The following is a 26268-nucleotide window of genomic DNA, read 5'->3' on the forward strand; positions in this document are numbered from 1 at the left end:
TCGCGGCAAGGCACGCGCTTGGGCTACAGCGCTCTGGGAGCAAAATTCACGGCTCCTTCTGACATATGATGGGTTTGTGAGGGAGTTCAGAACAGTGTTCGATCACCCAAATAGAGGAGAGACCGCTTCAGCCGTGCTGCTGTCAATGAGACAGGGGCGCCGGAGCGCAGCTGCTTATGCAGTCGACTTCCGCATCGCGGCTGCGAGGTCCGGCTGGAATAACACTGCCCTCCGCGCCGCCTTCGTAAACGGACTGTCGTTGGTCCTGAAGGAGCTCCTGGTGGCCAAGGACGAACCGCGGGATTTAGACGGGCTTATCGATCTCGTTATACGATTAGACAATCGGTTAGAAGAACGCCGCCGGGAACGAGACGAAGGGCGTGGCCGGGCACGCGCCGTCCCTCTCCCTTCCGGTTCCGACCGAGTTCCGCCCTCCCCACGCTCCACGGCCTCTACGCTCCGTGTGGTGACAGCTCCCCCTGCTGACGAAGCTATGGACACGAGCAGGGCCACATTTAGGGCACCAGATAGACAGAGGAGGCTGGCCCGCAGAGCGTGCTTTGTTTGTGGCTCAATAGAGCATCAAGTGAGGGACTGCCCCGAGCGGTTAAACACCAAACACCCGCCCCTAGACACTGGGTTAGGGGTGGGCCAAAACATTCACGTGGGACATACCCATATCGCCACACGACACCCAGTGACAATCCTTTATGAGGATTTAACCCTGAAGGCCCCAGCACTGGTGGACACGGGCTCTGAATGGAATCTGTTAGACAGCAGATGGGCCAGGGAGATAGGGCTCCCTCTGGTGGCGCTTACCTCGCCTGTGCAGGTGCGGGCACTAGATGGCTCCCTACTCCCTCCAATCACACATAAGACACCACCAGTAACTCTGGTGGTGTCAGGAAATCACCGGGAGGAGATCGAGTTTTTTGTGACTCCTACCACCTCCCGTGTGATTCTAGGGTTCCCCTGGATGTTAAAACACAATCCCCGGATCGATTGGCCGTCCGGGGTAGTGGTTCAGTGGAGCGAGACCTGCCATCGGGTATGTTTAGGTTCCTCGGTTCCTCCCGGTTCCCAGGCTAAGGAGGAGGTCAGAGTCCCGCCCAATCTAGGGACGGTGCCGGTGGAGTACCATGACCTTGTGGATGTGTTCAGTAAGGATCTGGCACTCACCCTTCCCCCCCACCGTCTGTACGATTGTGCCATTGATTTGGTTCCAGGCGTTGAGTTCCCGTCCAGCAGGCTGTACAACCTCTCACGACCTGAGCGCGAATCAATGGAGACCTACATCCGGGACTCTTTAGCCGCCGGGTTGATCTGGAATTCCACGTCCCCGATGGGTGCAGGTTTCTTTTTTGTGGGTAAAAAAGACGGCGGACTTCGTCCATGCATTGATTATAGGGGACTGAACGAAATCACGGTTCGTAATCGATACCCGTTGCCCTTGTTGGATTCAGTGTTCACACCCCTGCATGGAGCCCAAATATTCACGAAGCTAGATCTTAGAAATGCGTATCACCTGGTTCGGATCCGGAAGGGAGACGAGTGGAAGACGGCATTTAACACCCCCTTAGGTCACTTTGAGTACCTGGTCATGCCGTTCGGCCTCACAAACGCCCCCGCGACGTTACAAGCATTGGTTAATGATGTCTTGCGGGATTTCCTGCACCGATTCGTCTTCATATATCTAGACGATATACTCATCTTTTCTCCGGATCCTGAGACTCATGTCCGGCATGTACGTCAGGTCCTGCAGCGGTTGTTGGAGAACCGGCTGTTTGTGAAGGGCGAGAAGTGTGAGTTTCACCGCACATCTTTGTCCTTCCTGGGGTTTATCATCTCCCCCAACTCCGTCGCTCCTGATCCGGCCAAGGTTGCGGCGGTGAGAGACTGGCCCCAACCCACTAGCCGTAGGAAGCTGCAACAGTTCCTCGGCTTTGCAAATTTCTACAGGAGGTTCATTAAGGGCTACAGTCAGGTAGTTAGCCCCCTGACAGCCCTGACCTCACCAAAAGTCCCCTTCACCTGGTCGGATCGTTGCGATGCCGCGTTCAAGGAGTTGAAACGGCGCTTCTCGTCTGCACCCGTTCTGGTGCAGCCCGATCCTAGTCGCCAGTTAGTGGTTGAAGTGGACGCCTCGGACTCAGGGATAGGAGCTGTGCTTTCCCAGAGCGGGAAGACCGATAAGGTCCTTCACCCGTGTGCCTATTTTTCCCGCAGGTTGACCCCGGCCGAACGGAACTATGACGTCGGCAATCGAGAACTCCTTGCGGTGAAAGAGGCTCTTGAAGAGTGGAGACATCTGTTGGAGGGAACGTCCGTGCCATTCACGGTTTTCACTGACCACCGGAACCTGGAGTATATCAGGACCGCCAAGCGGCTGAACCCCAGGCAAGCCCGCTGGTCACTGTTCTTCGGCCGTTTTGACTTCCGGATCACCTACCGTCCCGGGACCAAAAACCAGAGATCGGATGCCTTGTCCCGAGTACATGAAGATGAAGTCAAAGCGGAGTTGTCGGATCCACCGGAACCCATCATCCCGGAGTCCACTATCGTGGCCACCCTCACCTGGGACGTAGAGAGAACTGTCCGGGAGGCCCTGGCACGAAGCCCGGACCCCGGAACTGGGCCGAAGAACAAACTATACGTCCCACCAGAAGCTAGGGCTGCAGTCCTGGACTTCTGTCACGGCTCCAAGCTCTCCTGTCATCCAGGGGTGCGAAGAACCGTGGCAGTTGTCCGGCAGCGCTTCTGGTGGGCGTCCCTAGAGGCCGACGTCCGGGACTATATCCAGGCCTGCACCACCTGCGCCAGGGGCAAGGCTGACCATCGCCGGGCATCAGGACTACTCCAGCCGCTGCCTGTGCCTCATCGCCCCTGGTCCCACATCGGCCTTGATTTTGTCACGGGCCTCCCGCCGTCCCAGGGTAACACCACCATCCTCACGATAGTGGACCGATTCTCCAAGGCGGCCCACTTCGTGGCCATCCCGAAGCTCCCAACAGCCCAGGAGACAGCGGACCTCCTGGTCCACCACGTCGTCCGGCTGCATGGGATTCCAACAGACATCGTCTCCGATCGCGGTCCCCAGTTCTCCTCGCAAGTCTGGAGGAGCTTCTGCCGGGAACTGGGGGCCACGGTGAGTCTCTCGTCCGGGTACCACCCTCAGACCAACGGGCAAGCAGAATGGGTAAACCAGGAGGTGGAACAGGCCTTGCGCTGCGTGACTGCCGCGCACCCGGCGGCCTGGAGTACCCATTTGGCCTGGATCGAGTATGCCCATAACAGCCAGGTGTCTTCAGCCACCGGCCTATCCCCTTTTGAGGTGTGTCTGGGGTATCAGCCCCCGTTGTTTCCGGTGGTTGAGGGAGAGGTCGGTGTGCCCTCGGTCCAGGCCCACCTACGGAAGTGCCGTCGGGTGTGGCGTGCCGCCCGTTCTGCTTTGCTAAAGGCCCGGACGAGGGCAAAAGCCCATGCAGACCGTCGGCAGACCCCGGCCCCTGCGTATCGGCCAGGGCAGGAGGTGTGGTTATCCACAAAGGACATTCCCCTCAGAGTGGACTCTCCCAAGCTACAGGACCGTTACATCGGCCCTTTCAAGATCCTTCAGGTCATCAGTCCTGTGTTTCATGTGTCCCGAATCAAACCACATCACACCTCACCCCTCTGTACCCCGGGTCCGGCGCCGCCTCCTGCCCGGATCATCGATGGCGAGCCGGCTCTTGGATGTCCGTAGGATGGGCCGGGGCTTCCAGTATTTGGTGGACTGGGAGGGGTACGGTCCCAAAGAACGCTCCTGGGTGAAGAGGAGCTTCATCCTGGACCCGGCCCTCCTGGCCGATTTCTACCGCCGCCACCCGGACAAGCCTGGTCGGGCGCCAGGAGGCGCCCGTTGAGGGGGGGGTCCTGTTGTGTGGGCCGCCACAAGAGGAGGTACTGCTGGCCCACCACCAGAGGGCGCCCTGTCTGGAGTGCGGGCTCCAGGCACCAGAGGGCGCAGCCGCCTCACAGGAGCAGCCAGGGTGACAGCTGTCACGCATCACCTGCAACAGCTGTTACCAATCATCCGATCAGCAGGGGTACATCAGCAGGACGACGTCTCCACCTCTTTGCCGATATATCGTTCTACCTGGATGGTAACGTACTCAGCTAACTGTGTGACAGTAACTTTTTGTGACTTTGTGCGTTGTATAACAGACTCCTTTTCCAACGAGAGGTGGAGGTAGTTTTCCTGCCGTGCGGATTGTTGGGTGCAAACGCGCCCTCATTTAATTGTTTCTTTGTTCCTCGCCAGCAGTACCAGGTCCGACATGCGGAGGCAGTGGCCACCTGGGAATTCGGGACTTGGCGGCTCCAGTATTCCCAGGGTCTGGTGGCGGAGGAAATCGTGTGGTTCCGGTTCTGCTTTGGACGGACGTCTCCTATCTTCGAGCCTGCCCACACGACACCTTTTGTGATTTGGCTTTTTGTTCATTATTGTAATCTGTTGTATTTGTTGTGCCCATTCACAACAGTAAAGTGTTGTTATTTGACTTCCTCCATTGTCCGTTCATTTGCGCCCCCTGTTGTGGGTCCGTGTACCTACACTTTCCCAACAGAAGTCTTGTCACAAAAGTCATGTTAGGTGAAACGCCTCATACTTTTCAAATGACATGAGCTGCAACTGTTGCACTGACATTAAAATATACTGGATCCTCTCATCAAACACATCTTTGCAACAGACACAACCGATGCACAAATAGCTGAGAAATCTGCCCTACAATCTTCACTTCTCTTTCTAAGCATCCTTTTCATCTACCACATCCTTGAACTGCTGTTGTCTCTTAGCAACGCCACCGGGCATATCAGTGAAAGGAGAGACAGTAAGACAGACAGATGAATGGGAGGTGAGGGGACAAAAGGGGGTAAAAAATGGTACAGAAGTGGGCAGAAGGACAGATGGTGTCAAGAGTAAATAGAAAAAGCCAGAGTGAATGGAGATGGAAAATGTGACACAAGAAAAGTAAGGCAAGGAGGAGGGGTAAAGGTGGGAAGAGGAGATAAAAAGAAAGAATAAAAACTGGAAAAGGGTGCATGGGAATACAAAAGGTGACAAATTCGGATACAGAAAGGAAGCAAGGAAAAGCAGGTAAAAGGGGCTAAAAGGAAAGAAAATTGAAGAAAGGATGTGTGGGGCAGAAAAGACGACAAACAGGCTTGGAAGAAAGGAAAGGTGGGGAGGGGGATACAAAGAAAAAATAGAAACTGAAGAAAAGGCATGAGTGGAAAGTTGAAAAGGAATGCATGGGGATAGAAAAAGATAAAATAAGGCAATGAAGAAAGTAAAGGTGGGAGGGGGGATACAAAGAAAAAATAGAAAATGAAGAAAATAGTACATAGAAAAGATGACAAATTAAGGCAATGAAAAAACTGACATCTGGAGAAAGTGATATAAAGGGAAAGAATTTAAACTAAGAAAAGGATGCATGGGGAGAAAAGGTGACAAAGCAAAGTAAAAAGGAAAGGTACAGAGGGGATAAAAGGAAAGAAAAGAAAGTCAAAATCAGATGCACAAAGAGAAAAGGTGACATTTTTGGGCAAGGAAGAGAAGAAATGTAGGCAGGTGGATAAAAGGAAAGAATAGAAACTTGGCAAAGGTTGTGTGCAGGCAGAAAAGGTGATACAATAAGGGAAAGAAGAGAGAGAGGGTGGACAGAGGATGAAAGAAGGAAGGACTAGAAACTGTAAAAGTCATGATGTGGGTGTAAAAGAAAGATAAGACAAAGAAGAAATAAAATATGGGGAAAGGAGGGATTAAAAACAACAGAAATAGGAACAGGATGCACATGGACAGAAAAATTACGAAATAAGGCATGGACGAGATGAAAGGTGGAACCTGGGGGATTCACAGGAAGTATAGAAACTGGAAAAGGATGCATGGAGATATAAAGGAAAGAAATGCAAAGAAGAATGGAAGGGTGGGGATAGGAAGGATAAAATAAAATAACAGAAACTAGAAAAAGGATGCAAATGTATAGAAAAGATGAAAAATTAAGTCCATGGACACAGACATCTAGAGAAAGGGATATAAAAAGAAAAGACAAGGAAGTGAGAAAAGCTGTGGTGGGGAGAGAAAAGGTCACAAAATAAGGCAAGTCAGATGAAAAGTAAAAAAAAAATAAGGCAAGGAAGAGAAGAAGGGTGAGAAGAGTGGGATACAATGGAAGAATAGGGGATGCATGGGGCGGGAAATGAACGATGAAGCAAGGAAGAAAAGAAAAGTGAGGAAAAGAGGAATATAAAGAATATAAACTGTTAAAGGATGCAGGAGGATTGAGAAGATGACAAAATAAGACAAGAGAAGAAGGGTGGGAATAGTGGGATGAGTAGAAAGCAGAAACATGCGTGGAGAGAAAGGAAAGACAATGAAGAAAGGGATGAGGAAAGGAGAGGCAGAAAGAACAGAAACTGTTGAAGGATCCAGCGGGATATTGAAAAGGTGACCAAATGAGGCAAGGAAGAAAGGAAAGGTGAGGAAGGATGATAAAAGAACAGAATAAAACTGAAAGTAGATAGATCGTGACACTTTTTTTTTTATCAAAGTAAATGTTTTAGAAAGCAGATTAGGGATCAATGGTGTAGCCCACACATTATGGAAATCACAAAAAAGCAAACCTGAGAACTGGGCTTATTCGCAGATGTTTCACAAACCTTACTAAGGAAAAAGTATGTATACTGTATAAAAGTTTAGTCTGAACAATTTTAGAATACAGGTCTCCAGTATGGAAGCCATGGCAAATCAAAGACATATCTTTACTAGAATCAGTATAGAGAAGGTGCTTCAAATATTGTATAGATAAACCTGAACTAGTATCTCACTTAGAGAAGGTAGACTTAGGAAACGGGATCTATTAGAGACATACAACTTCATTCATTGTTTATATAAATCAGACCCCAGTCAATTTTTTTTGCTCAGCCAGAGAGGCAACTTTAGAGGAAATTCATACAAGCTAGCAAAGCAATACTGGGACAGATATTAGGAAAAACTTTTTCTAATAGAGGAACAAGCGACTGGAATAGCCTGACTGATGACATAGTATGCGCACCGACAGTTCAGGGCAGATTTTCTTAAACTTTTCTCGCTTTAAATAATAAAGCCCAGAATAAAAGTGGGTATCGCTGAGAGCTCTGAATACGTCTCACACTTTTGTCTCAGTTTAATATTTTTTTTCTCCTGTTAGTCGAGTTTAATTAAAGACGAGGAGCTGTGATGAGCTGATGGCCTGTTCCAGCAGCAGACACAGGAGGAGGAGGGTAACGCCTGCATCTTCATCCTTATACCAACACAAACAACACTGTCCTCCACAAAAAGCCCACTGTCTGCTAACAAAGCGGCCGTATAAATATGGTTTTAGTCAGATGCTCACCCTGCTGTGTCAGGTGGATTTCATCGGTCCTTTCGTTGCTGTTTGCAGCTGCTGCCTATTTCGAGCATCTTGCGGTTCTCCTCCGTTTTGCGGTCACGTTGTCGGAATTTAAATGTGTGCTTTCTTTACTCTTTCCTCTAGACAAAGCCGAACAAGCTGCGGCATCCTGGCATGGACTTCGGTAAAAATTTGGAAGATGATGAAATAAAAAAAACAACGGACGCTACGTGTTTTCAGTCGGGCGATGCTACCGCTGGACAGCTAACAGCGGCTAACGGCGCTCGTGGAATAAAAATGACCGATGAGGCTGCGTCTAATACGTGAAGAGCGGACTGTGTTCGATAAGACGCCCCTCTGCGACGAGTCTTACCGGGAGGTTACTAAATTAATCAGGATAAATATAAAATTCCCTGTTACAGCTTTCAAAATTATTTTATTACAACCACATAACCACGTTATGTCAACGAGCAGAAGAACCGCATTAAGACGCCGCTGACGCACCGCAGGCTTTACTGGAAACTGTCAGGGGCGTAGGTAGGATTTCTGTAAAGTTGGGGGGTGGATAAGGAGTTGAGCTACTAGACATGTTTTCAATACAAGACACTTCATCTGTAAAGTCTCAGTCCACCCAGCTATAAATGGTGCCAGTGTCAGCAAGGGAAGTAGCTTTCCTGTCTCTGTCCAGGGGGACTAGACTCTTATCATTCTCATGTTTTTGGAATCCATGAATAAGCACAGACACAAATGGGCCTGAGGACCTTTAAAGGACGAGCTTCTTCTTATTGCACTAAAAAGGGCCTTGAGCCAAAAACATTAGTCAGGAGCACCCACAACGGACACTACATGTTTTCAGTCGGGTGATGCTACCGCTGGACAGCTAAAAGCGGCTGCAGCGCTCGTGGAATAAAAATGACCGATGAGGCTGCGTCTAATACATGAAGAGCAGTTCGATAAGACGCCCCTCTGCGACGAGTCTTACTGGGAGGTTACTAAATTAATCAGGATTGTTGGGAAAGTGTAGGGACACGGACCCACAACAGGGGGCGTAAAGGAACTGGACAATGGATGAGCCAATAAATAACAATTTACTGTTGTAAATGTGCACAACGGAATACAGACAGAACCAGAATTTGGATTACAGAAAATTAACGAAGGTGACGTGTGGGCAGGCTCGAGGATAGGAGAGCACCGTCCAGAGAAGAGCCGGACCCCACACGATTTCCACTGCCACCGGATCTGGAAACACACTGGAGACGCCAAGTCCTGAGTCCCCAGGTGGCCACCGTCTTCAGCTGCCGGATCTGGTACTGCTGGCAGGATACAGAGAAAACAGCTTGAGGTGAGTGTGTGAAGACACACCCAGTAAACAGTCAGCACACAGAAATATTCCTCTCCAGGTGGGCACGACACCTCCACCTCCAACACAGTAAGAGACTGAGGGCTACTTAGTTTGACGTGCGTCACTCGTCACGTTTCCCCAAACTTAGCGTCCCACTATCAGTAGGCTCCTCCAGAACTCCTGCAACAACTCAGAGAATTACGTGTTTTCTTTAACAGAACAACGGCTGAGAGTTTACCTATAGGTAGACGATATCTCGGCAGTGAGGTGGAGATGTCTGGCTTTTATGGGATGGTTGATGATGATGAGTGGTGATGAGTGACAGCTGGTAAGGATGATGAGTGACAGCTGTCACTCCGGTGGCTCCTGCGTGGCGGCAGCGCCCTCTCGTGCCCGAAGCCCGCACTTCGGGCAGGGCGCCCTCTGGTGGTGGGCCAGCAGTACCTCCTCTTCTGGCGGCCCACACAACAAGGATAAATATAAAATTCCCTGTTACAGCTAGCAGAACCGCATTAAGACGCCGCTGACGCTGGAGGGCTCCGCAGGCTTTACTGGAAACTGTCAGGGGCGTAGGTAGGATTTCTGTAAAGTTGGGGGGGGATAAGGAGTTGAGCTACTAGACATGTTTTCAATACAAGACACTTCATCTGTAAAGTCTCAGTCCACCCAGCTATAAATGGTGCCATTGTCAGCAAGGGAAGTAGCTTTCCTGTCTCTGTCCAGGGGGACGAGACTCTCATTCTCATGTTTTTAGAATCCATGAATAAGCACAGGCACAAATGGGCCTGAGGACCTTTAAAAGATGAGCTTCTTATTCCACTAAAAAGGGCCTCGAGCCAAGAACATTAGTCAGGAGCATCCACAACCCACATCACCAAGATGACCAGGTTGCCACGCCAGCAGGCAACCTGGTCATGATGGTGATGGTCATGAATCCTGTTATCTTACAAAACAGGAAGGATCTCCGCTTTGAAGGGCAGATGACACTGCCCCAGGTTGCTGAATCACAGGATAGAGCTTGGCACAAAGACGTCTGCTGAGCCTGCAGCCTGATCTTCACAACATCCACTGGTGTGACAACACCAGATGTGATGAGCGCTCCAGAGCCAGAGGCCACCATCTGTTCCACTGGAGAGATGGCAGCAACCTGGCGGGTGACAGCTCGCTCTCCCATTGTGGCGTCCTTTACTGTAGTCTCAAACAGCGACACCGCATCAAGGCCTTTTCTTCCATTTCGGTGGCATGAACCTTAAAGTCAATTTCAATTTTCAATTTATTTTCCTTTATATAGCGCCAAATCACAACAGAGTTGCCTCAAGCCACTTCACACAGGTAAGGTCTAACCTTACCCATCCCCAGAGCAACAGTGGTAAGGAAAAACTCCCTCTGAGGAAGAAACCTCAAGCAGACCAGACTCAAAGGGGTGACCCTCTGCTTGGGCCAAACTACAAACATAAATTACAGAAACAATTCACAGAACAATTCACGGACAAATATACAAGAACTGCTGTTGGTGCACAGGACAGGATGGTCGCCAGCACAAATACAACTCCCATCTCTGGATGGAGCTGCACCTTAAACAGAGAAAAAACAGAATCAGGCGTCAGAAAGACAAAAAATACTGTATAATTTGCCAACATTAATCAATAAGAAAAACAGAAGAAACACTAAGGTGATCGCCGGCCGCTAGCCCTAAGCTTCAGTAAAAGACCCAGAATTTAGGTAAAGTTGAGGCCGCGGCATGCTCCGTTTACTAATGAAACTAATTAAAAGAGTAAAAAGCATAAAACAAAACTGTACCAGTATGCTAGCCATATGAAAGGGAAAAGAAGTGCGTCTTAAGTCTGGACTTGAAAATCTGCACAGAATCTGATTGTTTTATTGACGCAGGGAGACCATTCCACAGAACAGGGGCACGATAAGAGAAAGCTCTGTGACCTGCAGACTTCTTCTCCTCACAGAAGAGCTGCTGAGTGCCTCTGCAAGGCAGTAGCGGAGGAGAAAATTGTTTTGGCTGTTGATGAAGAAAGAATCCTTCACCAATACACACAATTTAAATAAAAAAAAAAATCAACTCCAATTTTTACAGCTTTTGTCGCACAATAACTCTCACAATTTCTGCAGAGGCTTTGGAAATGAAAAGAACTTACAATAATTTCTATCATGTATGTTTTGAAATGATTATTCCCTGCAACAAGCCCAGATACGCCCAGCAGGTGGCAGTGTTTCACAGATGGCAGACATGAGGATATTACACAAGCAAAACAAACTTGATTTTTGGATTGATATGGTGCATTAAAGTTAACCGATGTCCAACTGCTTTATCTTTGTTAAATGTTCATTTAATTTGGTGAGTTACAAGCAACCCAGTCCAGTTGAAGATTCAAGCTTCTCTACTACCCTGCCTTTCATCTTTCTGCCACTTGGTAATCTGACACCATTATGGTCAGTGTTTGTTTATTGGACATTGTTACTTTTTTAAAGGGGCATTTTCACCAAGAGTGAGACCTCTTGGTGAAAATGTTCCTTCATAGCTCACTGCTCTTGACTTGCACAACTTAAATGAATGGATTTCCTCATGACCGTGAGTTTTTGTTTGACTGTTTGATTTTTTTTGCCTCATTCTTTTTGAAGTTGCCCCTCCTTGGTTCACTGCACTGTGCCTGCACAACTTAAACCATTAATTGAACATTGCTGCTAGTTTTTGTTTCCCAGACTATTTGATTTAGTGCCTTGCTCTTTTTGAAGTTAACCCTCCTTGTCTCATTGCACCTGACCTGCACAACTGAAGACATTACTCTGGTCACTACTGTCAGTTTTTCTGCATTGTACAATCTATAGGCATTTGCTTTTGTAACTCACTTATTTAAGTTGCTCCTTCTTGTCTCACTGCAAATAACCTGTTCAACTTAAAACATCACACTGATTGTTGTTGCCAGTTTTTGTTTGTCAGACTCTTTGCTTTTGGTGTCGTCACTTGTTTTGAAGTTGCCCCCCCGCTTGCTGCACATGACCTGCATAACTTAAACAATCACACTGATCATTTCTGTGAGGTTTTGTTTATTAGACTGTTTACTTTTGTACCTTGTTTTTTATGAAATTGTTCCTCTTCAGCTAACAGCACATGACCTGCACAACTTAAACCATTACACTGATCTTTACAGTCCATTTTTGGTCCTGGTTTGCTTTTTGTGTTTGTTTTTATGTCTCATTCATGTTTGGTGAAGATGCCATCTTGGCTCAGTGCAGATACAAGGTCTCATTGGGAAACCACAAAAGAACAATAAGGATTCTGTGTCACAGACTGCAACAGGGATCTGTTCTCGCACCAAACCTCGCCATCTAAGCAAGGAACTTTGATGACATCAGTGGCCTCCTTTCCCATGATCTTAGACTAATGGAGGAGTCTACATCCAAACCTAGCCAAGATATCTGTCACTGCTTTCCACCTTTGCAATCATTTGGCCAACCACCGACTCAAGGTGACTTTCTCTGGCAAACCAGTCAAAAACAAAAACCACCCAAAGTACTTTTGTGTGATTTTGTGTGATTCTTCAGTTTTACATATATACAGAGTGTGGGCCAAAAGCCATCACACCAAATGAGCTGACACAATCCTGAACTCGACAATGCAAATAGCCAGTGGGACACTGAAATCCACCCATCTGCAGTGCCTTCCTCTTCTGTCCAACATTGCACCACTTGACATACTGTGTAAGGTCAGAACTTGGCAGTAATACAACTGTATCCAAGCCAACCCACACATGCCAATCCATGGTGACCTAGAAAACCTGCCAAGATTCTTTTTGAAATCCAACAAATCTTCTAGGTCTCTGGTCAGTTGCTGGTGGATATAGATTTCAACCCAAAGACAGGCTGGCCAGATGGCTGGAAACACAATGATTTTACAAACAAAAATCTTGTGAAAGACTCAACTGTTGCACTGTTGCAAGCGGTAATGGCATGCACTCAGCAGGATCCATACCAAAATGCACATTGTCTGTACATGTGAAAGGTCCCGAATGACCTAAGATGCAACTGTGACCATCCAGAGCAGACCATTACCCATATTGTTGGGGCCTGCAATCTGTTGAAGTTCTCTGGAGGAATCAACAGTGCACTGACATGTCTGACCAACCTGGACATTAATTTATGATACAATATTAAAAGTAAATACACACAATTTTATAAGAATGAAATTATTTTCTGGCCTTGTATGGACTAAATAACTAATTAAGAGCAATAAATTAAATTATTTTTACTCTTGGTTAGTTTTACTTTTTTTTGTCTTGACTGACACCTGCTGGATCATCCGCGTTCCTGCAGCGTGTCTGATTTTACGTCAGGCATTTCGCAGGCCACCTCTCATCACGACAATTTGGCTGAAGGTCCTCCTCCGAACGGCGGGTTGTCGTTTTGCATCTCAAGAGTTGGTGCGAAGTCGTTTCTCTAAATGAAACGATCCATTTGAAATCAGAATCATCTCATTTCAGACACGGGTAATTAAGTTCATGTACAAATATGGTGTTTGTTCGCGATCCAGCTGAGACTGTATGGCCGTAAAGAGTGCACGATATTCAGTATATTATAGTAAATAGAACCAAGCGGAGCTTGGTATGAGCCTGTCGAGTACAAGTCGTTAAACTGTAGAAAATAATCCTTTAATCTTAATTTTGTGCAGTTCTCATTAAACAGCCGAGTCAGAAGTGAAGTTGAACCGATACTAAATGAGAAAAAAAAAAAACCGAAGACTTGCTACGAGGTTGTCTCGTTAAGCTAACATTAGCCGTAGTTAGCAACGTTAAACAGGCAGTGGCTTTTAAACTTATTAAATGCATCTAGACTCGGAACAGCCTAATATCACTAGTTTCTTAAACTGGTAACAATTTTACTACAGTTCATGATTGTACCTCTTCCTTTTAAACAGATTCCCTACATGCCATCATCAGAGATGAAGTAACAATGAGAAATATGGTACTATGTTTTTGTCTGACATGAATGCTGTCTGTCTGTACAGCTTTGAGACAGTAACTGCTGTGCAGCTCAGAAAGAACCTAGTGGAGCCTTCTGAGAAGGAGCCATGTTTCTGTACAACATCACCCTACAGCGTGCCACTGGCATCAGCCATGCCATCCATGGAAATTTCTCTGGTACAATTTCTGTTCTCTCTGGTAGATTTTGGTAGGAATGTCTCAACACCAATGTGGGTATAAGAGCTGATAGCTGTGGTTTCCAGTCCTTAAGGCATTTATTCTCTGCTGAAAATTGGCCTGACCTGATGGAGAAATATTTGTGTCTTTGTAGGAACCAAGATGCAGGAAATTGTTGTTTCCAGGGGAAAGATCTTGGAATTATTGAGACCAGATGCCAACACAGGAAAGGTTCACACTCTACTTACAGTGGAGGTATTTGGGATCATCAGATCACTGATGGCTTTCAGACTTACCGGAGGAACCAAAGGTGTGTATGTGTCTGTATGTCTGTACACTGATGACACCACATATATTCTATAATAAGCGAAGTGCGCAACTCATCTGCACATGCGTGGGTCAAACGGGCAAAAATTCCAACTCCCAAACTCACACCGCTCCCATTGAATTTCGTATACAGTAGCATTAGCGGACTTTAAAAGTTAAGGCTTACAGGGATTGTTTCAAAGGCTTTAAGCCTTAACTGATGCATACAATAATGACAGTTGCGCATTGTGCTGTTTTCAAATGCTTGGGAATTTAGAGGCTTGAAAGTTAGCTGAAAACACTATTGCAAAGCTCCACTGAGTCCACACAAAGACGACAAGAAGAAGAAATGTGGTTGTAAGCCTCCGTTCATTCTACACAATTTCCCCGCAGAAAAGAAAGATCCAGACGGACGTAAAAGACAGACTAAAATTGTAAGTTTCTTGCACACATTTATTTTGTCAATACCCTGAAACTTTGCCGGATTATAATGTGGCTAATGACGCCGTTTTCGTGCATCTGCTTATGACTTTAATGTCGCGTAATATTGTAAAATTGACATGTTCTATAAACAAACAGCATGCATGCACATATTGTATGTCAACTTATCAAAACAAACGTGACACCAAAGAGGTTATATGTGAGACCCACCTTCCTTGTAATCATTATGAAGCCGGCGGAGTAGCAATTTCTCATCCCTGCTTAGCAAATATTCTGCAGTATCCACAGTTTCAGACTCTGGACTTTGTCTAACCATCCGTCAGTTGCTTTCAAGGGGTCAGAAATTTGTCTCCAACTATCAACAAGGACTGGTCATTTTCGACAGCGGCTCTCTCTTCCTCCTTTGTTGGCACCAACGGTAGTTGCTGTAATGATGCAGCACACGCAAGCGCAGCCAGCTCTTCTTTCCGTGTCTGTCTACTGCTGTACGTAGTCCTGGTTGTAACAGGCAATCCGCGGAGCTTACAAAAACGCTTTAAATGGTCAACTTTCCAGCGGTTGAAATTATCCAAATCACAGCACTCCTCACTGCTTTCTGCCATCATAGCTTGTGGATTGGTAGTCGAAAAATTTAGCGTACCCATAATTGTGCACTTCGCTTATTAAACACCCCTGTCTCCCGATATTTAATGTGGATGAACACTGAGCCTATGTTTTATAAGGGTATTTTCAAATGTTCATGATGTTATCGTCACATTTGAAATAATCAAACTCACTTTAAAAGTAAAGTATTCTATGATACTGGTATGTGGCAAATAAGCTCATGCTTATGTCATTTGAAATATCAGTGATGAATTTTGTCTTGTAGTTATAGTGCTCATGGACTCATTTTGCGTGGCACAAATTTGTCAATACCCAGCACCAGATCATGTAATAATAACATAACTGAAATTTGGAATAAAATATTATGCAAGTAGTGAACGTTTTAGCGCAGTTGTAAGAATATTTGCAAGAGCTGAAAGATGGAATGTACCATTCAACTTGGCTGCACCTTGTTGAGTGGTACATTCCATCTTTCAACAAATGTATGACACCTAAATAGGTCTGCATCATTTGATATTTTGGTTAAAATAAGGCAGAAAGTGGAGAGCAACAGGGCACAGTCATCTGTGTCTGCCCAGCAGTTCACTCTGCCTCAGAGGCAACTCGCAGACACGAATTTAGGGAGTGCAGCTGGGCAGCTTTGCAGTGTGTGTGTGTGTGTGTGTGTGTGTGTGGTGCACGCCTGCTCTGTTTGGTTCATTAAAAAATTCACGACAAGAACTTGTACACATCTTCATCTGACAGCGCAGCAACAGCTAAAATTTTCCCTGTGAGCACTGTGGCTACTGGATTTAGGTTTCTTGTACATGGAAGCATTTTTTACAAAAAGCTAATGGAGGCATTCAATAGAGCAAAATGTATGGGACAGAAATGCATGGTAAATAGAGGCAAAATGAATAGTACATACGGCACTAGTACAGTGGGACAAATAATTGATGTAATATACAATTCACCAGTCAAATGAAAATGATCTGTTTAGGTGTCCTATATGACATATATGTCTGATGTGAGGTGCTGTTAATCACATTCACATTTATTGACAAGTAAGTTTGCAGATACAAGGAATTTGATCTGGTGTTATTGGTGCATAAACAGAACATTGCTATAAGAAGTAAAAAGAGTCAGACAGAACTATATTCACTGTTAAATAAATAAGCTGTAATGGAATGTGATTAGAGTACAGATGTACAGTACCTTGCAGTGCAGGAATTACCAATTTGTGCTGAATGGTAGTGGGAGAGGAAAGCTGAGTAAGTGGGGGTGTCTGGCAGTTGCAGATCGAAAGAAGCTGTTTTTGTGTCTTGAGGTTTTGGTCCTGATGGACCTCAGCCTCCTGCCAGAGGGGAGGGTGAAAAAAAAGTTTGTGTCCTGGGTGGGAGGGATTAGCCACGATCTTCCGTGCTTGCCTCAGGGCCCTGGAGGCATACAGGTCCTGTAGGGATGGCAGACTACAGTCGATTAAGCTTGATTTATGCTTCTTCAACTCCATGGTCATGCAATCACGTTGACTTGGGCGAGACCCTTTCGAAGTTCTTCGTCACGTTGCTGGGTGTTGGGGTGCGACGTAGACACCAAGGCAGGGACTTACTTTCCGCCTGCACCGCCACTGCTGCTGGTCATTTTCTTTACCTTTTTCTGGACTAATTTGTCCCTCACTGACCTCCAAACCAACATTGTTTACAATTTCCCTCCATGAATTGCTGGTCATTTGAGCATCTTTGTAGTTTTTCAGCTCCGTGTTGTAAAGTTGGTCATATTTGTGGTCTTCTTCTGCCAAACATTCCTCTGTTTGATTCATGATCAAAATGTAGTAAATGTGCGCACTGCAAAAACTTTTAGTCAGACTTTAAATATGACGGGAGATGGAGTGAAACCGGATGAAAGACCAATCACAGCCCGTCCGGTCTCCATCGTTTCAATGTGTAGTTTCAATTTTTGGGAGGCACACATCAGGCTACAGAGAGGGTTTGCAGCGAAGAGGGGGCTTTGCGTGGCTATGGAGTTGCAGCAACAGAGTAGCATAAATCAGGCTTTACGGTTTACGTTGAATTTGTTTTAATAAGAATTTGAGCTGCACCTGCCTGTTCGTTGTTCTGTATTTTATGAAAGGTGATTCATAAACTGTAGGCAATGTTTTTATGTCACTGTGTGCCCAGTGCCCTTACACCATGTTTATGTGTTCTGTGTACTTATAGATTACATTGTTGTGGGAAGTGACAGTGGCCGCATTGTAATCCTGGAATATTTTCCATCAAAAAACATGTTTGAGAAGATCCACCAGGAAACATTTGGGAAGAGTGGCTGCAGACGTATTGTTCCTGGACAGTTTCTTGCAATTGACCCAAAAGGCAGAGCTGTCATGATAGGTATGTGACCCTTAACTGGACTAAGCCTGTTTAGAAAATAGATGGATTAATCTAAGTATGCACATTGGGATGTTCCAAAAAAACCCTTCTTTTTTTCAGAATTTTACTGCTCTCAACCTTTCACTGAGTTCTAATTAGTTAAAATATTCTACACACAAAATGTTATTGATTTACATTTAGAGGTTGCTCAACCACCCTTAAGCTGCCCGCCTTCACCGACGTTACACCAGCCCTTCTCTTGAACGTTTGAGAGTTTAAGGTTTAATAATGGGTAGTATGGAGCTATTAATGTGATCAAATTGAAAACCTGAAAGCACATGAAGTCAGGTGCCTTTGTGATGTAAGCATCTTTGCTTTTACCATTTACATGAAAGCCTGGTTCACAGCATTCACTGCACCATCTGCTCCCTTCAGTGCCTTTTGCTTCTTTGTTAAAAACCTTAAAAAATGGTAATCATCCTGAGATCAGCAATGCAAGTTCAAAGGCCACTTGTGGTACCTTTCTGAGGAGTCGGTGTCCATAATGGATTGCACCACACTTTCCATTCTGACTGAAGTTCTAAACAAATTTAGGTATTTAATTTCAATTGATGGGTTTACATGGGACATTTCAGTTCAGATTCTTAATTACAAGAGGTTATTAGAGTCTATGACGATGTAGCTAATGTCACACCCGCTTTCAGAATGTTTAATCAGTTTAGTGCTGACCTAAGTACATTGCAATATTTTGTTTCTCTTGAAAATGCATAATATCAGACAAGCTGTTCTGTTGTTATTTAAAAAAAAAGAAGGTAAATGAATGCTCCCCACCCGCTCCTCCGTCTTTTGCAGGAGCAATCGAGAAACAAAAGTTGGTTTATATTCTGAACAGAGATGCAGCTGCGAGACTGACCATCTCATCACCTTTGGAAGCACATAAGGCAAACACACTGGTCTACCATGTAGTGGGAGTGGATGTAGGCTTTGAAAATCCCATGTTTGCTTGCCTTGAAATGGACTATGAGGTAAGGTCATTAAAACCCAGCACTTGACATGTATAAGCACAAAAACTGGCTTTTTAGATTAGCTTTAGATTATATTTTATATTTAAAGGGTGAAGTGGTAAAGCAAAGGTGAGTACTGGAATTGGGTTTAACTGTGCCTGACTATGCCCTTTGTGAGGTGATGTGGTGAGCGCAGTGTGGTTTTGCTCATGTCACTACCTTGTACAACACTTTGAACATGATGTGTTCAGCGAGGTGCTGTGTTGATGGGTGGATCAGCTACATGGGGGGGAGGGGGTCTTACACCCAGCAGAGCCGATTGCGCCTTGTAAAAATCATTAAGAAAAAAAAACATGGTCAAAGTCTATACAAAGTGTGCCAGACAAATGACGTGGAGAGTTTGAACAGCAACACATCACAGACTTGGCTGAAATGCAGCCTGGTGTAAATACACACGCATGTCAGCAGCAGCAGTCGAGAATGCACATGCAACAAATGCAGTGTGTGATAGGCATAACATTGCCCATGTTAGCTACCATTATGGATGGGTATTGATAAGATTTTATCTATCGATGCCATTATCAATTCAGCTAATTGATCTGTAGTAGAGAAGCTTGAATCTTCGACTGGACTGGGTTGCTTGACGCGAGGACGTTTCGCTTCAAATCGCAGAAGCTTCCTCAGCTAAAATTCTTGCTCTGGTGGGCTGACTTCTGTCTTGACTCTTGTAGAGAAGAATCAAGAAGTCACAAAAGCTGGAGTTTTAAACCTAACCAGATCCCTCCTACCGAGAGGCAGACTGCTATAGGCTGGTGACTAAACAATAGCTCTAATTAGCACCTATTGTGCTCTAGTTAACACCCTCCTAATTGATCTGATTCTTTATCGATTCCCTTATCAATAGCTCCTGTGAATTTTCTGTGTATTAAAAGTAGGCTTTACAGGTTTTCTGTGTCAGGCACATTTTTAGTCAAAGTAAATAAATATGGCATTGGTCACTGGATCCTTGATCTCTGGACATGAATAAAAATAAGTAAAATCTGTACATGGTCACTGGATCTGAGATCTCTGGACATAAATAAAAAATAATTAAAATCTGTACATGGTTACTGGATCCTAGATCTCTGGACGTAAATAAACAAAATCTGTGGTTTTTGTCAAAAGCATTTCCTTTCAGGTATTAATGAGACAAATTTAGCTCCATAGCCTCTGAGCTGCGGTCTCGCAAATGGCTGTTCTGCAAGTCAAGATCAAAATTTCATAAAGAACGCAAGACATCTCATTTTGGGAGAGAAAAATTGGTTTTGGTCGCTTGTAGTTTGTTCTCTGTATTACAATGTTTGGAAAGAGGTGTCATTTGATTTAATCTATCTTTCTATTCAGTCATTTGATTTAATCTATCTTTCTGTTAAATCATTTGATTTAATCTATCTTTCCAACTTTACTTGGCAGAGAGCCGCGCAGCATTTGGAGCTGTGCAGTTAGTCCCACAAAACAGAGGATATGATTAGAAATATTATTTCCTTTACCTGACAGACAGTAACTTCAGTTTATGGACTGGTGATGTGGGTCTAGCTCACGCCAGAGAACTATCGCATGCGCTGCCCCACGAAAATTTAATAAGGAACGAATAAAAACTCCGGTGTGGAACGGAGGACGATTCTCGTTTCTTGCCCTCAACAAGATGAGTCAAAGGCTTTGAGGGGCCCACTGCTTCTGAGACTGCTTCACAGCTTGTGCTGTGACCTATTGCTTCTCTTCGCAGTTTCTCAGAAACAGCGGGCCTGCAATCAACAGAGAGAAATGATCATTTTGCTGATACACACCCTCAAAAGCAATGGCTGCTCCGGCGTTTTGGGAAGTTAAGAACCGACAAGAGAATTGTTAAGCAAAAAGGCTATTGATGTCGGTGCAACGAATAATTTCTTATCGAGTCTTAACAGGAACCAGTTTTCGATACCCATCCCTAGGTACCATGCTAACAACATATCGTATCCGCAATCGTGTAGTCCATAAAGTTGAAATTTCAAGCTTTCAGCGCATGTCTCTGGTTTACAATTTGGCCCTCTCCAACCTGTGTTTCTAAAGCTCTGAAAATGCCTGTCCAATGGCAGCGTACGCCTTACGCATGTGACGCGTGGTTCTCCAATCAGAGCGCAAATACTCATGACAAAGGTTGTTTGTGAACAAGAGAATGCTCTGCTTCGACTTTGTATGCTTGTAGTCACTCGGCTGACATTTTTTACGGCTATAAATGCGATCAAATCATGAAAATAACGAGCCTATATCAAAGTATATAGTGCGCAATTACGCACGTGCACTGCACAAACAATATATATACTACAGAGCGGCACAAACACAATACGGTGACTGAAATAACGTCACGAACCAGAAACGGCTCTGCTTTACGCACAGACCTGCGCACAACCATCTGATATACTTTTCTGGAAAGAAGCAAGAATGGCAAAGAAAACTTTCACCGTCCAGGAAGCTTTGCAGCAGATTTTTGACGACAGTGATGTCAAGTCAGGCTCATCCGGTGAGGAGAGTTTTTACACTGACGAGGAGCTGGACTATCTCGTGCGTTTGGATCCACTTGAGGAGTGAGTATCCAAATTATTATAGGTAATAAGAAGTGCAGTAAAACTATTATATCTATAGTAAATTGGGATAAAGAGCAGTGCATTGTGTTGTTTTAAGTGTGTGGGGTTTTTTTTTCTATTGGAGAATATGCAGTTTTCCCCTGCTCAGCAGTGTAAACAATATGAACATGTGTGTTTATGCATTTGTTATGTGAACAGACTATGTGAAACTCACATTTTAGTGATTCTACACTAGTATGCACACATATACTGTAATGTATGTGTACTGACTGTAAAAGCTAAGATTGTAGTTTTACTTTGGGAGTTTACTTGGAGCTCCTTTGTTCCTGTCTGTCACACTTTTTCACACCTTTGGCCTGGGGGGGATGGGGGTACTTAGGTGTGGCCCTGGGTGATGAAGTCAATACATTTGCTGACTTGTCTTTGTGAGATTACAGTGTAAATGCTATATTGTTATAATAATAGTATGAGAGGTATTACAAGATACACAAAGTAACTTATTTCTCTTTTGTTTTAGTGATGAGCCTCAAGGATCTCCACCTACATCATCAGGGGAGCATTTGCCAGTGCCTTGGGCCCCACAGGAGGACGTCAGCAAGTGTGCCTCTTATGGGAGAAGGAAGTGTGTCCTGTGCTTGGACAAACTGAACAAGCAGCAGTCCACACCATGGAAGTGTTTTGTATGCGATGTCCCTCTGTGCCTGGTGGCTGACAGGAACTTTTTTTTTTTTGACTACCACCACACCTAATCTGTCAGGACGAGTGACTTTTTAAAAAAAATTTATTTAAAAAAATATATTTTTACTTATTCCAGAAATTCGAAATTTTGCACATTGGTCAAGTCGACCTCCAAGATCATATTTCAGCTGTGACTTTGCTTATTCATTGGTGTTTAGTGTGTTTTTCCAATAAAACTTTGTAAGATTTGTTTTCCACCTAAATTTTTCCTTTGCATTTCTTGTTCTATAACTTTTTCTACCTTCATGCAAATAGAACAGAGTATGTATATTATGAAAATTCAGCTTGTCCTGAAAAAAGGATATATACTACTTGATTGTGGCTCATAAGGTGTTGTTATAACACCATAATAAAGTCCAGGCGAGAGAAATGGCCAAAAAAGGCCTTAGACCCAGAAGAGTTAAAGTGCTGTTGATGTGATGAGTCTGTCATGTCTCTTCTCTGACCAACTCTGGAGAAAGAAATAGCATCTCTGATCACAGCATTAATCAAAATATTGAAGCACCAGAAATAATATTCAGTCATAACAGTATGTTCAGAAAAAGTATGCCTTTCACTTTTTCAGTGTCTCATATCGTTTCAAATCCAATACTGAATACAGTCTTAAAATATCAGTAGTTGCTCTATTTCTAATACCCCCGTCACACATAGCCGGAATCACGCAGAGTGGTGTCGGACTTTTGAATTGGCGCACATGCGAAAGGTCAATTTTCAGTTCCAAAACGTTCTGACAGCCATCTGCGGAAGTTGACACAGTTGGTCAAAATTGGCCGGCGGCCCCGAGTATGACACGCATGTTCAAAACTCCGGGCGCCGTTGAGATGGGACACCTATCCAACGGCGGTCCATGTGTTATATGAGGACCATCTAACCGCAATTCACATATTCCGATAGCAACAAAACAGGATCCAAAATGATTTGACCACATACGAGGGAACCTCAAGATAGATCTGGCACTTGGTGGCCCATGCAGCGTTGTACACACACAGCTGAGTGATAATTACAGCCCCATGCATGTGTGCGGAGCGCACAACAGTGCTCCGGTCTGCCATCCAGACATTTGGAGATCGGGCAGTCTGCAGCACCTTTTATGGCCACCTGACAGCAGTCTGTGTCGTCTACATACGCTCTGTATGTGATGTGACAAGTGTGGACGAGGAAGTCTGTCTGCGCTCCGACACTACAGACCACACCTCTTCCTCCCGACTGCGTTGGATTATGGCAATATTTGCCATATCGGGCATGCTTCTGGCACCTTTTGCTATGTGTGACGGGGGCTTTACTGTAATGGTGGACAACATGTTGCATCATGTGGTCTTTTATGTTGTTCATTCCTTTAGGAAGCTGACAATGACCCAACAGGAGAAGCTGCTGCTAATACGCAACAGACACTTACCTTTTATGAGTTGGATCTCGGCTTGAATCACGTCGTTCGGAAGTACAGTGAGGCTTTGGAAGAACATGGAAATTTCCTCATTACTGGTAAGATTTTGAGGACAATTAACTGTAACCATGGTTGGAAAAATGATGCCTTCAGTTTTTTCTACATCAATACTTGGCTTAAGTCAAAACCTGTATACACAAGCTTTCACAAAAGTCTGTCCTCATTGAAGACATGTGGCATCAACATTTGGCTTTTTTTTTTTTTTTTTTGTAGTATGGACTTTTTTTCCATTGTTGTCTTGCATTTATCTATGGAAGGAATAATAGTGTTGGTGGGGGAATACGGCTGGGCCTGCAGCCACTTTGGACTTGGTAAATCAACACAGGAGAGTGGCACTGGTTTTAAAGTGTCTGTCTGTATAGATAATATTTGCGTACTGGCTTGTTTTAAATGTTTTTTTTTTTTTTTTTATGGATACCATGTGCTGTAGAAGTGATGAATTTGTCATGTCTCTTCTCTGACTACCATTGGAGAAAGAAATACATTCTCTGATCTCAGCACCAGTTAAATTCTCATGCATCAGTAGCTAATGCAGTGAAGCACTTACTGTTCTGTGTTTTGACCTTTTTAACATACCAATTTAAAGCCTGTAACATCTTAGAATTGTTGCCTGAAATTCATTTTGTGAAGAGGCAGACCAAATGCAGGGTTTTAGTCAAAGTAGTGTTTCTCATTTAAATCAGCAGAAATGTGTGCTTGCAGTGAAACATGTTCTCGATTGATCCCTTCAGGAACGAGAACACTCTTAGACACCAAGACAACAAATGGCCAGATGGTTGCCATCATCAAGTGAAAAATGTGAAATACGGTTTCCATAAGAGGTCAAGATGACTTGTTTTTTTTTTGTTTTTTTTTTTCTTCTTCTTCTGAGAAATTAGTGATTGGTACAGATTTCATCTGTCGTTTGTGTGTGTGTGTGTGTGTGTGTGTGTGTGTGTGTGTGTGTGTGTGTGTGTGTGTGTGTGTGTGTGTGTGTGTGTGTGTATAAATATATTCACCCTTGCCCTGCGAGAAAGAAGAAAAAAACTACACATAAGAACAGGAATGATTTAGCTCTGTGCCTGAAAATTATCATAAAAAGCACATTTGAAGACAAATAACATGTTTGTCTAGTTCCTGGAGGTTCAGATGGCCCCAGCGGAGTGCTGATCTGCTCTGAAAACTACATCACTTACAAGAACTTTGGAGACCAACCTGACATTCGCTGTCCAATCCCACGACGCAGGGTGAGTTCTAGATGCAGGCTGGTTTCTACATGTACAGTCAGGCTCATTCAGTTGAATGGGAAAGTGTGTCTGGTATGGTAGTTGAACAGTACTGTAATTTCTCCTCTGTGCACCATCACAATGGAATTGGAATGAAACAGTAAAGATGTGTTTGAAGTATGCACTTTCAGCTTTGATTCAAGGGGTTTGTTGAGTGCAGTATACGGTACATCCGGAAAGTATTCACCGCGCTTCACGTTTTCCACATTGTGTTATGTTACAGCCTTGTTCCCAAATGGATGAAATTATTTTTTTTCTCATTCTACAAAAAGTACCCCGTAATGATGTGACTTTGTTTTGTTTTGTTTTTTTTGTTGGTTTTTTTTTTTAGATTTTTGTAAATTAATTAAAAAAAAATCATACTTAACGTAAGTATTCACAGCCTTAATCATGAATCTCAAAATTGAGCTCAGGTGCCTTCTGTTTCCACTGATCATATTTGACATGTTTCTACAGCTTAATTGGAGTCCACCTGGGGTAAATTTAGTTGACTGGACATGATTTGGAAAGACACACACCTGTCTACATATAAGTTCCCACAGTTGACAGTGCACGTCAGAGCACAAACCAAGCATTAAGTCAAAGGAATTGCTTGTATACCTCAACCACAGGATTGGCTCGAGCCACAAATTTGGGGAAGGGTACAGTGCTTTGAATGTCCCAGTGAGCACAGTGGCCTCCATTATCTATAAATAAAAGTTTGGATCCACCAGGACCCTTCCTAGAGCTGGCCGCCCGTCTAAACTGAGCGAACCGGGGGGAAGGGCCTTAGTCAGAGAGGTGACCAAGAACCCGATGGTCACTCTGTCAGAGGTCCAGCATTCCTCTGTGGAGAGAGGAGAACCTTCCAGAAGGACAGCCATCTGTGCAGCAATCCACCGTTCAGGCCTGTTCAGATCTGCTTTTAATATTTTTGAAAGGATTGTTTTTATGGTGATTTAAATTATACTGTACAGCATGTTTGAGTGTTTTGAAAAGCGCTTTATAAATAAAAATTATTATTCATGGTGGTGGCAGCATCATGCTGTGGAGATGTTTTTCTGTGGGAGGAACTGGGAGACAATTCAGTATTGAGGGAAAGATGAATGTAGCAGTGTACAGAGACATCCTGGAAGAAAACCTGCTCCAGAGTGCTCTTGACCTCAGACTGTGGGACGGTTCATCTTTCAGCAGGACAATGACCCTAAGCACACAGCCAAGATATAAAAGGAGTGACTTCAGGACAACTCTGTTAATGTCCTTGAGTGACCGAGCCAGAGCCCAGACCTGAATCCCATTGAACATCTCTGGAAAGATCTGAAAATGGCTGTGCACCAACGCTCTCCATCCAGTCTGATGGAGCTTGAGAAATGCTGCAAAGAGGAATGGGCAAAACTGCCCAAAGATAGGTGCACCAAGCTAGTGGTATCATTCAGGAAGACTTGAAACTGGAATTGCTGCCAAAGGTGGATCAACAAAGTATTGAGCAAAAGGTGCGAATGCTTATGTACATGTGATTTCTTAGTTTGTTTTTATATATATATATATATATATATATATATATATATATATATATATATATATATATATATTTGCAAAAGTACAAATAATAAATAAACTTTTCATGTTGTCATTATGG

At 44.5% G+C, this 26268-nt stretch overlaps 1 protein-coding gene across 3 annotated transcripts in view; it reads left to right on the plus strand.

Moving 5' to 3' along the window:
* The first annotated feature begins 7518 nt into the window (after window positions 1-7518).
* sf3b3 (splicing factor 3b, subunit 3) overlaps window positions 7519-26268 on the plus strand; it is a 112141-nt gene continuing 93391 nt past the window's right edge. Inside the window, exons 1-7 of one of the 3 annotated variants that reach the window (XM_034176960.1) lie at window positions 7519-7593; window positions 13769-13901; window positions 14056-14211; window positions 17447-17617; window positions 18449-18621; window positions 23282-23423; window positions 24499-24611. In XM_034176960.1, the coding sequence (XP_034032851.1) occupies window positions 13832-13901; window positions 14056-14211; window positions 17447-17617; window positions 18449-18621; window positions 23282-23423; window positions 24499-24611 (825 nt within the window). In that variant the 5' untranslated portion in view covers window positions 7519-7593; window positions 13769-13831. Of the gene's footprint in view, window positions 7594-13123; window positions 13251-13765; window positions 13902-14055; window positions 14212-17446; window positions 17618-18448; window positions 18622-23281; window positions 23424-24498; window positions 24612-26268 lie in introns of those variants that run through there. The other 2 variants (XM_034176958.1, XM_034176959.1) reach the window with 2 other exon arrangements.

This window comes from Thalassophryne amazonica, chromosome 8 (assembly GCF_902500255.1).
Source record: "Thalassophryne amazonica chromosome 8, fThaAma1.1, whole genome shotgun sequence".
In the NCBI taxonomy this organism is placed as follows: Eukaryota; Metazoa; Chordata; class Actinopteri; order Batrachoidiformes; family Batrachoididae; genus Thalassophryne; species Thalassophryne amazonica.